We start from the raw sequence: 17,093 nt of genomic DNA on the forward strand, positions 1-17,093 counted from the left end.
CTAAAAAAGACTTGGCTAAGCCAATTAGAAGGAAGGTTGCTAATCCTGTTCTCAGATTCCCAGCCTGTTGGGAGGAAGTGAGCACAACAAGCCTCTGATATCATGGCTCTTCCTTTACTGTATATTGAAATGGAAATGGTTATTACACTAGATGGGAAATCTGACATTGATCTTAAATAGCTTAGTAGCACAAATACCTGTAGTTCAAGGCTGAGAGGGATATCAGGTTCTGTCACAAGCCCCCATTGAAACCATTTGCCAAGACCTAGATGTGGTTTTAGTATCTTAGAAATAACACCTGCTGTCAAGTTATGAATACAGGCCTCATATCTTCATGCAACAACCTCAGACAAGAGATTTTGAATCAAACATGTTGAAGAGTCTCTTCAGCCTCTTATTCACATAATTGCAGCAAACAATTGTCCAATTCAGAATGGGCAATTAACTCAAAAAAAGCTACACGCCAGTGCTGATGGTCCCTTTCCACACCCATTTGGTCTACCCCAGATGTTGATGTGAGGCTGGCTACTATTGCAGAATTATAGCACTGCCTAGATTTGTCTTTAGTGAGAGAGTATTTGTTTCCTGACAAAATGCAGTCTTTCTGAGGTGAACAAGGTAGATCCAGTACAATCCAGGTAAGCCTAGGCCATGTGTTCAAGTGAAGCATCTCTCTGGGAACCAGATTAGAGTGAGTCCCCTCAAGTCCTCCGAAGTTTAGTATGTTTCACAGATTTGTTTCAGTGTTCGGGTGTGTTGGACACCTCTGGGGTTGTTTAGTACTCTTTTTCGGCCAAGAATGCAGCTCTGTTGAGATGCCATTGAGATCATCTTAAATAACAACTATTTCAAAACCTTCCACGTACAGTGTCTGTGTTGTCCACATAAGTCATTGTTTTTTTCTGTAAAGGTTGTTTGATTATTGCTCACATTTCATGTGTTTTACTTTCTTTCTCAGACCCATACCCTCCTGAGATGACAGGGAGTTTGTAGCAGGACAGTCTCACTGAACAATCTACCATTAACACCAGGGAGGGAAGCCTGACATTATAATTTCAAAAATGGAATCATTTCAAAATCCTTACGGGGCCACGCTCAACCGCAGCCAATCGCTGATGAGTGGCCTGGAGAAGACCCCTCCCACCTGCAACAAGCCCACCCACTCTCGGAGCAGTAGCACTGCCTCCTCCCGTCACTCCCGGGTGAGTATGTCTCTTCCAGCAAGAGAGTCACAATGACAAAGAATCAACAAATTCAATAAACAATCAACACATTCACAGTCACTGACAGAACTAATTAAATTCTATATGTAAGGAGTTTTAGGCCCATCCTGCACTTGTTTAAATATCAAATATCCAAACAAAACTTCAAACTGGATGTTAACATTTCACAAACAACAGGACTGTCTCTAGATGGTTGTTGATGTGTCTGTTATGGTGTTGTCTCACCCTCAGAACATTAAAGATTGGGAGGTGATGGACGACCTTCAGGTGGACGTGACGTCAGGTGACAACCCCCAGGACCTGACCATCCCAGGCATCTGTGAAGGATACCTCCTCAAGAGGAGAAAATGGCCCCTGAAAGGCTGGCACAAGGTCAGCAAACTGTCCATTCATCACTATTTTGGAAATTAGTTCATTTTGGCCTTAATTCATGTGTTTATCCTACTTTCAGAGGTACTTTGTGTTGGAAACAGGGATCTTGCGATATTCCAAAACCCAACAAGATGTAAGTGCACATTCCCTTAATTATATATTTTAGTTAAATTATGAAAACCTCCCCATTAATAATGGAAAGCACTTATTTTTACTTTAAAGATCACAAGGGGAAAGCTCCATGGTTCATTAGATATCAGCCTTGCAGTCATGTCAATCAACAAGAAATCCAATCGTATCAATTTGGATGCAGGAGACATTCTATATCACATGAAGGTATGCCCCGTCCCTTTCACCTTATTTTAGCTTGTTGACTGTACTACATACACTAACATTCAAAAGTTTGGTGTCACTTAGTGATGTCCTTGTTTTTGAAAGAAAAGCACATTTTTTTGTCCATTAAAATAACATTAAATTGATCAGAAATACAGTGTAGACATCGTTAATGTTATAAATGACTATTGTGCTGGAAACGGCAGATTTTTCTATGGAATATCTACATAGGTGTACAGCAACCATCACTCTTGTGTTCCAATGGCACGTTGTGTTAGCTAATCCAAGTTTATCATTTTAAAAGGCTAATTGATCATTAGAAAACCCTTTTGCAATTATGTCAACACAGCTGAAACTGTTGTTCTGATTAAAGAAGCAATAAAACTGACCTTCTTTAGACAAGTTGAGTATCTGGAGCATCAGCATTTGTGGGTTCGATTACAGGCGCAAAATGGCCAGAAACGAATAACTTTCTTCTGAAACTCATCAGTTTATTCTAGTTCTGAGAAATGAAGGCTATTCCATGTGAGAAATTGCCAAGAAACTGAAGATCTCGTACAACGCTGTATACTACTCCATTCACAGAACAGGGCACACTGGCTCTAACCAGAATTGAAAGAGGAGTGGGAGGCCCCAGTGCACAACTGAGCAAGAGCACAAGTACATTAGAGTGTCTAGTTTGAGAAACAGACACCTCACAAGTCCTCAACTAGTAGGTTCATTAAATAGTACCAGCAAAACACCAGTCTCAACGTCAACAGTGAAGAGGCGAATCCGGGATGCTGGCCTAGGCAGAGTTCCTCTGTCCAGTGTCTGTGTTCTTTTGCCCATCTTAATCTTTTTATTGGCCAGTCTGAGATATCGCTTTTTCTTTGCAAATCTGCCTAGAAGGCCAACATCCCGGATTCGCTTCTTCACTGTTGACGTTGAGATGGGTGTTTTGCTGGTACTATTTAATGAAGCTGCCAGTTGAGGACTTGTGAGGCGTCTGGAACACAGGAGTGATGGTTGCTGATAATGGGCCTCTGTACGCCTATGTAGATATTCCATAAAAAAATCTGACGTTTCCAGCTACAATAGTAATTTACAACATTAACAATGTCTACACTGTGTTTCTGATCAATTTGATGTTATTTTAATGGACAAAAAATTTGCTTTTCTTTCAAAAACAAGGACATTTCTCAGTGACCCCCAACTTTTGAACGGCAGTGTACATTATGATTAAACAACTTAATAAACTAAATTAAGTATTGTCCAAGGTTAAATTGAAGAACAGTTGAGTTGGATTACTTTTAGATGCCTGTAGTAATTAAAATGAACTTGACGCCACTCTTCCTGTTCTTTTGTCTCCTAGGCCAAGAGTCATGAACTGTTCTACATCTGGGTGACCAAGCTGAGTGCCCACCGTATGTTCAAGAAGAACGAGGCTGCTCAAGTGCACAATGGCTTCCTCCAGGCCTTGTCCCAGGGCACCAGTGTGGCTGGACTAACACAGCGGAACGGCATGCAGGATGTGGTAAATTCTCTTTGTAGAGATCCAGTCTCTGTTGGTAATGATGGTGGTTCATAGTCTTGTATTGACTCTCTTTCTTCTCTGTCTGTCTGTCCGTCTGTCCGTCTGTCCGTCTGTCTCTCTCTCTCTCTCTCTCTCTCTCTCTCTCTCTCTCTCTCTCTCTCTCGTCCGTATACCAGTCTTCCTACCAACACTACCAAAGCACTACAGGCTCTTACATGGGTGAGATAGCTGCACCAACACTGTCAGAGTTTCCTTCGGTCAACCCTGGGGTGAATGGGAAGGTGTCAGCCTGGTTACAACAGACTCATGACCCAGACAGCTGTGCTGAAGGTACTGCACTCTTATCTTGTATACAAAGTACACCCAATATGTTATAGTTATATACACTCAGGGCTCCCGAGTGGCGCAGCGGTCTAAGGCACTGCATCTCAGTGCTTGATGCGTCACTACAGACATCCTGGTTCGAATCCAGACTGTATCAAAACCGGCCGTAATTGGGAGTCCCATAGGGCGGCGCACAATTGGCCCAGTGTTATCCAGGTTTGGCCGGTGTAGGCCGTCATTTTAAATAATAATTTGTTCTTAACAAGAATTGAATCTTTCTACCCATATCAGATATGCCTTTGTCCTGGGAAATGTTATTGTTACTTACAACGTCATGCTAATCACATTAGCGCATGTTAGCTCAACCCTCCTGCAGGGGGGGGACACCGATCCTGTAGAGGTTTTAACTGACTTCCCTAGTTAAATAAAGGTAAAATATCTATATTTTTAAGTGTTTGTTAGGGCTATCAAATAAAATACAATTGTATTTGTCACATGCGCTGAATACAACAAGTGTAGACCTTACAGTGAAATGCTTACTTACAAACCCTTAACCAACAATGCATTAAGAAGTTTTAAGAAAAGAAAGTGTTAAGTAAAAAAATAGAAAATAAATGTAACAAATCATAAAACAGCAGGAGTAAAATAACAATAGTGAGGCTATATACAGAGGGTACCGGTACAGAGTAAATGTGTGGGAGCACCGGTTAGTTGAGGTAATTGAGGTAATATGTACATGATAGACAATAAACAGAGAGTAGCAGCAGCGTAAAAGAGGGGTCTGGGTAGCCTTTGATTAGCTGTTCAGGAGTCTTATGGCTTGGGGATAGAAGCTGTTAAGAAGCTTTTGGACATAGACTTGGCACTCTGGTACTGCTTGCCGTGGGGTAGCAGAGAGAACAGTCCATAATCAGGTTGGCTGGAGTCTTTGACAATTTTTAGGGCCTTCATCTGACACTGCCTGGTATAGAGGTCCTGGGTCGGATGCCGAACAGTTGCCATACCAGGCAGTAATACAACCAGGATGCTCTCGATGGCGTAGCTGTAGAACCTTTTGAGGATCTGAGGACCCATGACAAATATTTTCAGTCTCCTGAGGGGAAATAGGCTTTGTCATGCCCTCTTCACAACTGTCTTAGTGTGTTTGGACCATGATAGTTTGTTGGTGATGTGGACACCAAGGAACTTTAAGCTCTCAATCTGCTTTAAGCTCTCAACCACTGCAGCCCCGTCGATGAGAATGGAGCGTGCTCGGTCCTCCTTTTCCTGTCGTACACAGTCATCTCCTTTGTCATGATCATGTCGAAGGAGAGGATGTTGTCCTGGCACCACACGGCCAGGTCTCTGACCTCTTATTGATGTTGGTGATCAGGCATACCATCGGAAAACTTGATGATGGTGTTGGAGTCGTGCCTGGTCATGCAGTCATGAGTGACAGGGAGTACAGGAGGGGACTGAGCACGCACCACTAAGGGTCCCCGTATTGAGGATCAGTGTGGCACATGTGTTGTTCCCTACCCTTACCACCTGGGCCGGCCCGTCAGGAATTACAGGATCCAGTTGCAGAGGGAGGTGTTTAGTCCCAAGTTCCTTATCTTAATGATGAGCTTTGAGGGCACTATGGCGTTGAACGCTGAGCTGTAGTCAATGAATAGCATTCTCACATAGGTGTTCCTTTTGTCCAGGTGGGAAAGATTGCATCATCTGTGGATCTGTTGGGGTGGTATGCAAATTGGAATGGGTCTAGGGTTTCTGGGATAATGGTGTAGATGTGAGCCATGACAGCATTTCAAAGCACGTCATGGTTACGGATGTCATTAAGGCAGGTTGTGTTCTTGGGCACAGGGACTGTGGTGATCTGCTTGAAATATGTTAGTATTACAGACTCAATCAGGGACATATTGAAAATGTCAGTGAAGACACTTGCCAGTTGGTCAGCAAATGCATAGAGTACACGTCCTGGTAATCCGTCTGGCCCTGCGGTCTTGTGAATGTTGACCTGTTTAAAGGTCTAACTCGCTCGACTATGGAGAATGCGATCACACAGTCATCCAGAACAGCTGATGCTCTCATGCATGCTTCAGTGTTATTTGCCTCAAGTCGAGTATAGAAGTAATTTAGCATGTCTGGTATACTTGTGTCACTGGGCAGCTCGCGGCTGTCCTTCCATTTGTAGTCTGTAATAATTTGCAATCCCTTCCACGTCCCTCGAGCGTTGGAGCCGGTGTAATACGATTCAATCTTAGTCCTGTATTGACGCTTTGTCTGTTTGATGGTTTGTCGGAGGGCATAGTGGGATTTCTTATAAGCTTCCAGGTTAGATTCCTGCTCCTTGAAAGCTCTACCCTTTAGCTCAGTGTGGATGTTGACTGTAATCCATGGCTTCTGGTTGGGGTATGTACGTACGGTCACTGTGGGGACGACGTCATCGATGCACTTATTGATGAAGCCAGTGACTGATGTGGTGTACTCCTCAATGCCATCGGAAGAATCCCGGAACATATTCCAGTCTGTACTAGCAAAACAGTCCTGTAGCTTAGCATCTGCTTCTTCTGACCACTTTCTTATTGACCGAGTCACTGGTGCTTCCTGCTTTAGTTTTTGCTTGTAAACAGGAATCAGGAGGATAGAATTATGGTCAGATTTACCAAATGGAGGGCAAGGGAGAGCTTTGTATGCATCTCTGTGTGTGGAGTAAAGGTGGTCTAGAGTTTTTTTCCCTCGTTGCACATTTAACATGCTGGTAGAAAATAGGTAAGACGGATTTGAGCTTCCCTGCATTAAAGTCCTTGGCCATTAGGAGCGCCCCCTTTGGATGAGCATTTTCCTGTTTGCTTATGGCCGTATACAGCTCATTGAGTGCGGTCTTAGTGCCAGCATCGGTTTGTAGTGGTACATAGACAGCTACAAATAGTGTGGTCTACATCTTATCATGAGATACTCTACCTCAGGCAAGCAAAACCTTGAGACTTCCTTAGATTTTGTATACCAGCTGTTGTTTACATAGACCACCACCCCTTGTCTTACCAGAGGCCACTGTTTTATCCTGCCGAAAAAGCTTAAAACCCGCCAGCTCTATGTTATTCATGTCGTTGTTCAGCCATGACTAGGTGAAACTTAAGATATTACAGTTTTTAATGTCCCGTTGGTAGGATATACGTGATCGTAGTTCGTCTATTTTATTATCAATTGATTGTACGTTGGCTAATAGGACTGATGATAAAGGTAGATTACCCTCTCGGCGACGGATCCTTACAAGGCACCCGGATCTTCGTCCCCGATAGCTCCGTCTCTTTCTCCTGCGAATGACGGGGATGAGGGCCTTGTCGGGCGTCTGAAGTAAATCCTTCCCGTCCGACTCGTTGATGAAAAAGTATTCTTCCAGTATGGGGTGAGTAATCGCTGTCCTGATGTCTAGAATCTCTTTTCGGTCATAAGACATGGTGGCGGAAACATTATGTACAAAATAAGTTACAAATAAGCCGAAAAAACATACACAATAGCACAATTGGTTATGGTATCGCAAAACGGCAGCCATCTGCCAAACGTATAAATATAGGATTTTTTTGAACTCGTGCAAACAATATCTATAGCTCCTAATTATCATGAATCATGGACGACCACAGTTAGGAGATACAAGTGTTTTGGTCTTAACTCCCCAGTAGAACTGTTCTAGGACCTGCCCTAACAGCATCTGTATTGTTTTTGCAGAGCTGAACCGTTGTCAGTTGGACCTGTCTGAGCTGAACCGGCTGGTCCAGAGGCTGCAGTCACTGGAGGGGGGGCAGCAAGCCTTCACCAATGGAGAGCTGCAGCGCATCATCAGCATGCAGGTGAGATGACGCAACACCACTACGGCCCAGTTCCAAACTAAAACTTCCTAGGATAGGTTTAGCAATGTGGTAATGGTTTCACCCCAGCCGTCTCAGAGGGTAGGATCAAATATGAACACTTAACCAGATGTTTCATGTCTACACATTTTCCCAGGGGCTAGGGGTGACTTTGGAACTAGGCATACCAGTGAGTTGCAGGACAAGGGTGTGAGACATGCTTGAATGTAGTAATGTAATGAGACAACTGGCTCATCCCACTGGGCAAAAACTGGTTGAATTAACATTGTTTCCACGCCATTTCAACCAAAACATTCAACGTGACGACGTTGAAAAGGGAATTTCATATTTTCTTCACCCAACTTTACTAAATCCAATGACAGGGTGAAATGTTGGGTTGATTTCACGTTGAATTCATGTCTGTGCACAATGGGATGCCTGTTCAGTGATTTAAGATGAGTCTGTTTTTTAATTCCACCAAGAATCTTTCCCTTGAGAAACCCAAGAAGTCCAGGTCTGGCAAGATATGGGGTCACTCACGCACAATGTCAAGGGTGGAGGCCCTCGGAATGGTAAGACAGGTTTGTAACACATAAAGCATTTGGTTTTAGCTGTGGTTCTTAGATTAAATGTGAAGGTGATTTAGGAAAACTTTAGACTCACCTTTTAGTTTTGACTTATGGATGTTGTTCCAGTGAATTTTCCAATGGATTTGGTACTAATATTCAGATATTAAATTTTTACATTTTTAAATAATGCTTTTGTGTATTAGCCAACCCAATCCCCTGATAACTTTTAGGCTTCTTTTTAATCCAAAGCCTTTTCGTGGGATTACAAAATCGGTGAGTCAAGACTATGACACTAGGCAGACTGCCAAAGCATGGAACAACTAGTCCTAATTTAGCTCTTCCATGTTGTCCAGACAGCCAAATATAGACAAAGGGGTATATTTGTTTACAATGGAAAGTAACATCATATCAGATGTAACTTTAGGGACAGAGTAAAGCAACGATTTTACAGTAAACATTCCTATCAGATGGAAGTTTGCAAATTGTAGTTGTGATAAAAGTTTGAGAAATAAGACATTTGTTTTGGCTAAAACCTTGTAGGACATACATGCTCCTAGAACTTGACGCTAGCTTTTAGCCTTCCATAGTAGTTATATTGCATGGCTTGTACACAGCTCTCCTTAATTTTCCATCTAACATTTGAACATATTTAACATCTCACTAATGTGGGGAATCAGTGACTGACAAATACTGTAGAAAATGGCTATTCTGTTTGTTCTACTTTTTCATTCTTCACCATTCCTCAATTTTGTAGCTGTCCTCCAGTCACCTGAACAGCTCTTCCCAACTGGGTGCATCTGTCCCCTCCCTCCCAGACTATGTACCCTCCATCCCAGACTACGTCTGCTCCCAGCTGTCCCCTCCCACCAACACCTCCGCTGAAGGCAAGAAGATCCAGCAGGACATCTGTACTTTGTCCCAAAGAGGTCAGAGCCAAATACACACAGACACACACACACTTTGCCTTCAAGTGTTACTGTTACTACTGATGCTAAATGTGAATTTCTTGATTTTCCTGTCCCCATCAGTGCACACGTCCCTCAAGTCTGTGCATGAGGCCTTGGCCCAGGAGCGTCAGAGACTGCAGGACACTTACCACCAATCAACCACACAGGCTGAGGTGAGGGTACACACCTTCAAGGAGACAGGTTTGGTTTACAATAGACCTGTGAGTGCTTTTCGTCACCGATTCTGTCTGTTTTGCTGTCTTTCTCATGGTGTCTATTGTTCATCACTCTTCCCCTCTCTTTAGACTGCATCTGGGAACCAGTCCCGCCGCACGCCCTCAGTGACAGACTCTGCAGCAGAGTATTTTGATGCGAGTGACGACGTCCTGAATGGGAGCTCCTCTGAGTCTGACGAGTCTGGTCTGAGCGACAGGACCACCAGCAACTCTGAACCTGAGGAGGGCCATGGCGAGCGTGAACACACACACACACACACACACACACACACACACACACACACACACACACACACACACACACACACACACTGTAACCAGTTATCAATTAGAAGTAGTTTTTCAGTGTTGTGGTGTCACTACAGCCTGGGGTTCGATCCATGACCGGGAGTCCCATAGGGCGGCTTACAATTGGCCCAGCGTTGTCCGGGTGAGGGGAAAGTTTGGCCAGGGGGGCTTTACTTGGCTCATCACGATCTAGCAACTCCTTGTGGCGGGCCGGACGCCTGCAGGCTGACTTAGGTCGTCACTTGAACGGTGTTTCCTCCGACACATTGATGCAGCTGGCTTCCGGGTTAAGCGAGTGGGTGTTAAGAAGTGCGGCTTGGTGAGTCATGTTTCGGGGGACGCATGACTCGACCTTCGCCTCTCCCGATCCCGTTGGGAAGTTGCAGCGATGAGACAAGATCGTAATCACGAAGTTGGGGAGAAAAAGGGGGTAAAAATGTACAAAAATGAAATATGTTGTTTTTCAATGTATTGAAACATTTATACATTTTCCTCACAGCTTCGGCCACTCGTGAGTACCGTGCCAGCATCTCTAAGGCTCCCAACAGTGTTGTGCCCATGAACACTGGTCGCCGTACCACTCTGCCTGCCCACTGCCCAGAGAATGGCCATGTGGGCCTGATGCAGATCCTCTACAACAATATAGGCAAGGACCTGTCCCGTGTCTCCATGCCTGCTGCTCTCAACGAGCCTATCAACCTGATACAAAGACTGTGTGAGGAGCTGGAGTACTCCGAGCTGCTGGACATTGCCAACAACACACAGGACCCCTACCAGAGGATGGTAAAGATTTTATTTAAATACATTAATGTATATGTCTTCAATATTTGGTAACGCAAAGGATGTACGGCTTTTAGATACATCTTAAAGACACTGAATGGGAAAGTGCTCAAAGTAGCAGCATTTTTTCACATCAATAAACTATGATAAAGATTTTCCATACTGTCAATAGTATATGATAGAGTACAGTATACATTGAGCCTCAGGATTGAAAGGAAACCCCGTAACGACAGCTGCAGTATGTTAGATTAGAAGACTGAAGGTGTTTCTCTGTTCTTGCGCAGGTCTACATTGGTGCCTTTGCCATCTCTGGTTATGCTACAGCTCACTACCGCAACCGCTACAAGCCCTTTAATCCACTCCTGGGGGAGACCTATGAATGTCTGAGAGAGGACAAGGGCTTCCGCTACATCAGTGAGCAGGTAGGAGGACTGAACCTTCTCTGACATCCCTCAGCAGAACTGAAGAGTGACCAGGCCAGACTAGTTCTGTCAGATTCAGACTAGACCGTTCTTGTCTTTCATCAGGTTTGCCACCATCCCCCCATCTCTGCGTGTCATGCTGACTCAGATAACTTCTCCTTGTGGCAGGGTGAGATTTCTTGATTAGAAATGAGCAAAAACCTTTCTTCTAGTCAGTTAGCGATAAGCGTCTTAACATTTGCCTTGAACCATTTTAGATTTTTTGTTGTTGTAACTATACTATCGTACACTTGTATCAATAATGTTTCTCATGGAACACAACATATTTATGTCACCTGAACAGACCAGCGATGGAAGAATAAGTTCTGGGGAAAGTCACTGGAGATCATGCCAACAGGGATCGTGAACGTCACTCTCCCAAGGTAAGTGTCCTGGTGGCCATTTCTTTACTGTCTACTCTCTCTAGCTGTTATAAAATAAAATGTGAAATGCTCTACCTTCAATCACTCTTTCAGGTTCGGGGACCACTATGAGTGGAACAAAGTAGTGACCTGTGTCCATAATGTCTTGAGCCAGCAACGCTACCTGGAGCACTATGGGGAGGTTATCATCCGTAACCTCAACAGCAACGCGTGCACTTGTAAGATCACCTTTGTCAAGTCCCGCTATTGGGGGTCGGACACCATCAAGAACGAGGTGCAGGGCACTGTGCTGGACCAGACTGGGAGTGTTATCCACCGGTTTGGGGGGTTGTGGCATGAGGGCATCTTCTGTGACACATTTCCCACTCCGCAGTGTATCTGGAAGCCAAGTGAGTATCCCACCCATACAGGGAAAAAACTCAAAGAGAGTTTAAAACAGAAATCTTGTATAAAGGCTTTATTTCTCCTGTAAAGAAAATTGGACTCATTATGTTCGACGCCCATTGAATAAAAATATTTAGTATGTAGGAAGCCTATTTTAGAAAGACCAAGTTGTAAAAGGTCATTCTAAATGTGCAGTTTTGCCACACAACACAATGCCACAGATGTCTCAAGTTTTGAGGGAGCATGCAATTCAAATGCTGACTGCAGGAATGTCCACCAGAGCTGTTACCACGTGTAACCACGACGGCTGATGAAACTGGGACTTGGCACAACGGAATCATTTCCGCTCAAACTGTCATAAACCGTCTCAGGGAAGCTCATCTGTGTGCTCGCCATCTTCATCAGGGCCTTGACCTGACTGCAGTTTGTCATTGTAACCGACCTCAGTGGGCAAACGCTCACCTTCGATGGCCACTGGCACGCTGGAAAAGTGTGCTTTTCAGGGATGAATCCTGGTTTCAACTGTACCGGGATGAAAGCAGACAGCATGTATGGCATCTTGTGGGCGAGCGGTTTGCTGGTTCACGTTGTGAACTGAGTGCCCCATGGTGGCGGTGGGGTTATGGTATGGGCAGGCATAAGATACGGACAATGCATTTTATCGATGGCAATTTGAGGCCCATTGTCGTGCCATCCATCCACCGACATCACTTCATGTTTCAGCATGATAATGCACGACTCCATGTCACAAGGATATGTACACAATTCCTGAAAGCTAAAAATGTCCCAGTTCTTCCATGGTCTGCATACATGTCATCCATTGAGCATGTTTTGGATCGACGGTGTTCCAGTTCCCTCCAATATCCAGCAACTTCGCACAGCCATTGAAGAGGTGTGGGACAACGTTCCACATCTCTATGTTTTAATTGTTTCCTTTATTTAGCTAGGCAAGTCAGTTAAGAACAAATTCTTATTTTATTTTCAATGATGGCCTAAGAACAGTTAAATGGTTAACTGCCTGTTCAGGGGCAGAACGACAGATTTGTACCTTGTCAGCTCGGGGATTTGAACTTGCAACCTTTCGGTTACTAGTCCAACTCTCTAACCACTAGGCTACCCTGCTGCCCCTCTGTTGCGCTGCATGAGGCAAATGGTGGTCATACCAGATACTGACAGGTTTTCTGATCCTACCTTTTCTTTAAAGGTATCTGTGACCAACAGATGCACATCTGTATTCCCAGTCATGACACTTTTTTTGGGGTGCGCCAGGACCATTCACAGCGGAGCTCACTCAGTTTAGCTCAACACTGATTGGCTATTATGTTTATTATTATATATTATATATATTATATATACAGTGCCTTGCGAAAGTATTCGGCCCCCTTGAACTTTGCGACCTTTTGCCACATTTCAGGCTTCAAACATAAAGATAGAAAACTGTATTTTTTTGTGAAGAATCAACAACAAGTGGGACACAATCATGAAGTGGAACGACATTTATTGGATATTTAAAACTTTTTTAACAAATCAAAAACTGAAAAAATGGGCGTGCAAAATTATTCAGCCCCTTTACTTTCAGTGCAGCAAACTCTCTCCAGAAGTTCAGTGAGGATCTCTGAATGATCCAATGTTGACCTAAATGACTAATGATGATAAATACAATCCACCTGTGTGTAATCAAGTCTCCGTATAAATGCACCTGCACTGTGATAGTCTCAGAGGTCCGTTAAAAGCGCAGAGAGCATCATGAAGAACAAGGAACACACCAGGCAGGTCCGAGATACTGTTGTGAAGAAGTTTAAAGCCGGATTTGGATACAAAAAGATTTCCCAAGCTTTAAACATCCCAAGGAGCACTGTGCAAGCGATAATATTGAAATGGAAGGAGTATCAGACCACTGCAAATCTACCAAGACCTGGCCGTCCCTCTAAACTTTCAGCTCATACAAGGAGAAGACTGATCAGAGATGCAGCCAAGAGGCCCATGATCACTCTGGATGAACTGCAGAGATCTACAGCTGAGGTGGGAGACTCTGTCCATAGGACAACAATCAGTTGTATATTGCACAAATCTGGCCTTTATGGAAGAGTGGCAAGAAGAAAGCCATTTCTTAAAGATATCCATAAAAAGTGTTGTTGAAAGTTTGCCACAAGCCACCTGGGAGACACACCAAACATGTGGAAGAAGGTGCTCTGGTCAGATGAAACCAAAATGTAACTTTTTGGCAACAATGCAAGACGTTATGTTTGGCGTAAAAGCAACACAGCTCATCACCTTGAACACACCATCCCCACTGTCAAACATGGTGGTGGCAGCATCATGGTTTGGGCCTGCTTTTCTTCAGCAGGGACAGGGAAGATGGTTAAAATTGATGGGAAGATGGATGGAGCCAAATAAAGGACCATTCTGGAAGAAAACCTGATGGAGTCTGCAAAAGACCTGAGACTGGGACGGAGATTTGTCTTCCAACAAGACAATGATCCAAAACATAAAGCAAAATCTACAATGGAATGGTTCAAAAATAAACATATCCAGGTGTTAGAATGGCCAAGTCCAGACCTGAATCCAATCGAGAATCTGTGGAAAGAACTGAAAACTGCTGTTCACAAATGCTCTCCATCCAACCTCACTGAGCTCGAGCTGTTTTGCAAGGAGGAATGGGAAAAAATTTCAGTCTCTCGATGTGCAAAACTGATAGAGACATACCCCAAGCGACTTACAGCTGTAATCGCAGCAAAAGGTGGCGCTACAAAGTATTAACTTAAGGGGGCTGAATAATTTTGCACGCCCAATTTTTCAGTTTTTGATTTGTTAAAAAAGTTTGAAATATCCAATAAATGTCGTTCCACTTCATGATTGTGTCCCACTTGTTGTTGATTCTTCACAAAAAAATACAGTTTTATATCTTTATGTTTGAAGCCTGAAATGTGGCAAAAGGTTGCAAAGTTCAAGGGGGCCGAATACTTTCGCAAGGCACTGTATATATCAAGGTAGGCCAAATGCTCGCTGTCTCCCCTTACATTCAATGCTACGGGCGGCAACAATGTCATACTCTTTTTAACCAGACAGCATCAGATAGATATGCTACACATACTGAGACAGAGGGGCACTGTTTCATTCGCTCTGATGCTTTCTCCGGTGAGATACATTCAGCCTCTTGCATATTGAAGGAAATGTATGAACACAGAGAGACGAAAGATAAATTATTTTTTTATGTTTGTTTATTTTTTTTCTTAAAAAGCCTGGTTTCCTTTGGCAACCATGAATACACACCACTTGTTAAGATAAATCGGTGCTTTAGGACATTTTCTCATGGTTAGTGGTATGCTAACTAAAGACATTGTGGTTTGAGACTGGTTACATTAGCTTATTTTTGTAGCTCACCTCATTGGCTTCTTTCACTGTGCAGATCCCCAGCCCAAGGACTACTACCTGTATTACGGCTTTTCCAACTTCGCACTGGAGCTGAACGAGCTCACCCCAGGCTTGAAGCCTCTTCTGCCCCCCACAGACTCACGCCTTCGCCCTGACCAGAGGTGAGTGGTGCCTCAATGGGCCGTGGAGGGCTTGATTATTATGAAACAATTTTACAAATCATGTTTTTATATTGATAGGGCCTTACATTTTTGAACCAGGAAAAATTCAGGGCCTTACTTGTTGATACGATGTGATAGGTTTGATGAATTGGAGCGTTTTGTTATGAGGTTTTTCTTTTCCTCAGGATGCTGGAGGATGGGAGGGTGGATGATTGTGATAAGTTTAAAGAAGAAGTGGAGGACATGCAGAGGGAGCGGAGGAAACAACTGGCTAAGAAAGGACAAGAGCACAAGCCACGCTTCTTCAAGTAAGTCCCTGCTCTTTTAGTCTTCAGTGATACTGAAGCAATAACAATCAGTGTGTCATCTTATATCTAGGATAATACTTCACCAAGCCCTAACTTCAAGGTATGCTTTCAGTAATTTACATTTTCTGTTCATTTTCCATATTCAGGAAAGCCGTGGATTCCTCTGGGAGGGATGTGTGGCTGACCAACGGAACCTATTGGAAATTCAGAGAGAACCCGGGGTTTGCTAACACAAACAACCTGGAACTATGGTGAGGAAACGCACTGGGGCCATTTGGTGGCCTGCGAGAATCAAATGACAAAATTACCCAAGTCTGTATTGAAACCCAGAGGATACGTGGTGGGAATTGATGAAGGCTTGGATGAACTGTCCTGAGAAGCCCACCTTCTATCATCACCATCTTATATGCACTCCCAAGACAAAGAAAACTTCCAGGAAAGTCTGGAAACTACTTGGATCCACTGAACAGTCAACAGTGAACAGTCAAGTTGAAAATAGTTCCCAGAATTCCCTGAAAGTGTAGCATCACCTGTTCCATCACCTAAGAAGGATAAAGAGAGACTTTGTTCATTTTTCTAATGCATTTCTACTGGTACTTGTATTGTCCATTGCAATGTAGTTACGATCATTCCCTATTGTTTGTGTACATTTATGTTCCTCTATCAAGATGCATTTGCTGTCCAGAGCAGTGTTTCCCAACTCCTGTACTCGAATACCCCAAAAATACACATTTCTGTTGTAGCCCTGGACAGCAAAGCCCTCAATGAGTTGAATCAGGTGAGTTAGTCCGGGGCAACAACAAAAATGTGTGCTGTTGGGGGGTACTGGAGGACTCGAGTTGAGAAACACTGTCTAGAGCAGGGGTATTCAACTCTTGCCCCATGAGGTCCGGAGCTAGCTGGTTTTCTGTTCTACCTGATCATTAATTGCAACCACTTAGTGTGCCAGGTCTAAATCAGTCCCTGATTAGAGGGGATCAATGAAAACAATCAGTGGGACTGGCTTCGCGGTCCAGAGTTTGAGTTTGAGCGGCCCCGAGGGGTGGAAGTGTGAGGTTAATTTGCTCAGGTCAAGCAAACATTTACTGTGGACTAATATTCAGAGATTGTATATTTTGAAATTTGTATTTTATACTCTCTGGGCTGAATCCTAACTAGATTTTTGTGTTTCATCACTCAACGTTTTCACATAAATCTCCCAAAGACATCTATGCATGATTCTTAGTTACGTGAGTGGATCTTAAGTTAAGATACAACCCTTTATGAATTATTGTTGAATCATATTTATTTCAGTGGCACTAGTGTATTAAATACTTCTCTTTTACAAGAGTTAATTTTAGTAAGTCAAACAATTTGACATGGGAATATAACCTATAACTTGTCATCTAGCTTGCATAAATTGTGCTTTTGATTTGTGATTTTAGTTAACACTAATAATGCTATTGTGATGATTAAAGATATTTCTCATGAAAGGGGTTACCAAGTCGAAACTGGTTGAGTGGGAACTGAATGTACTGTATTCATCATAATTAATCTGCTTTATGGTACCTTTTATAATGGTGAATTATGAGTATAATCAAATTATGATCAAACTAGACTTAAT

At 43.4% G+C, this 17,093-nt stretch overlaps 1 protein-coding gene across 2 annotated transcripts; it reads left to right on the plus strand.

Moving 5' to 3' along the window:
- Positions 1–1,045: 1,045 nt before the first annotated feature.
- Positions 1,046–16,076, plus strand: LOC139376410 (oxysterol-binding protein-related protein 7-like). 2 transcript variants are annotated; one of them, XM_071118975.1, is made up of 20 exons: positions 1,046–1,202; positions 1,455–1,595; positions 1,675–1,728; positions 1,818–1,931; positions 3,283–3,444; positions 3,621–3,774; positions 7,480–7,601; positions 8,081–8,179; positions 8,417–8,440; positions 8,922–9,093; positions 9,196–9,287; positions 9,420–9,582; positions 10,138–10,421; positions 10,703–10,840; positions 10,946–11,009; positions 11,184–11,262; positions 11,356–11,651; positions 15,056–15,182; positions 15,368–15,490; positions 15,637–16,076. In XM_071118975.1, exons 1-20 carry the CDS (start codon positions 1,062–1,064, stop codon positions 15,743–15,745), a joined length of 2,658 nt encoding a protein of 885 aa, XP_070975076.1. In that variant the 5' UTR covers positions 1,046–1,061; the 3' UTR covers positions 15,746–16,076. The 2 variants fall into 2 exon arrangements, with proteins under 2 accessions (XP_070975076.1, XP_070975077.1); XM_071118976.1 differs by lacking the exon at positions 8,417–8,440.
- Positions 16,077–17,093: the final 1,017 nt, after the last annotated feature.

This window comes from Oncorhynchus clarkii, chromosome 20, assembly GCF_045791955.1.
Source record: "Oncorhynchus clarkii lewisi isolate Uvic-CL-2024 chromosome 20, UVic_Ocla_1.0, whole genome shotgun sequence".
NCBI classification, from domain to species: Eukaryota; Metazoa; Chordata; class Actinopteri; order Salmoniformes; family Salmonidae; genus Oncorhynchus; species Oncorhynchus clarkii.

Coding starts and splice junctions, on each gene's coding strand:
- LOC139376410 (XM_071118975.1), top strand. CDS start 1,062: ATGGAATCATTTCAAAATCCTTACGGGGCCACGCTCAACCGCAGCCAA. Junction 1,203..1,454: donor CCTCCTCCCGTCACTCCCGG/GTGAGTATGTCT, acceptor TCTCACCCTCAG/AACATTAAAGATTGGGAGGT. Junction 11,263..11,355: donor GTGAACGTCACTCTCCCAAG/GTAAGTGTCCTG, acceptor TCACTCTTTCAG/GTTCGGGGACCACTATGAGT.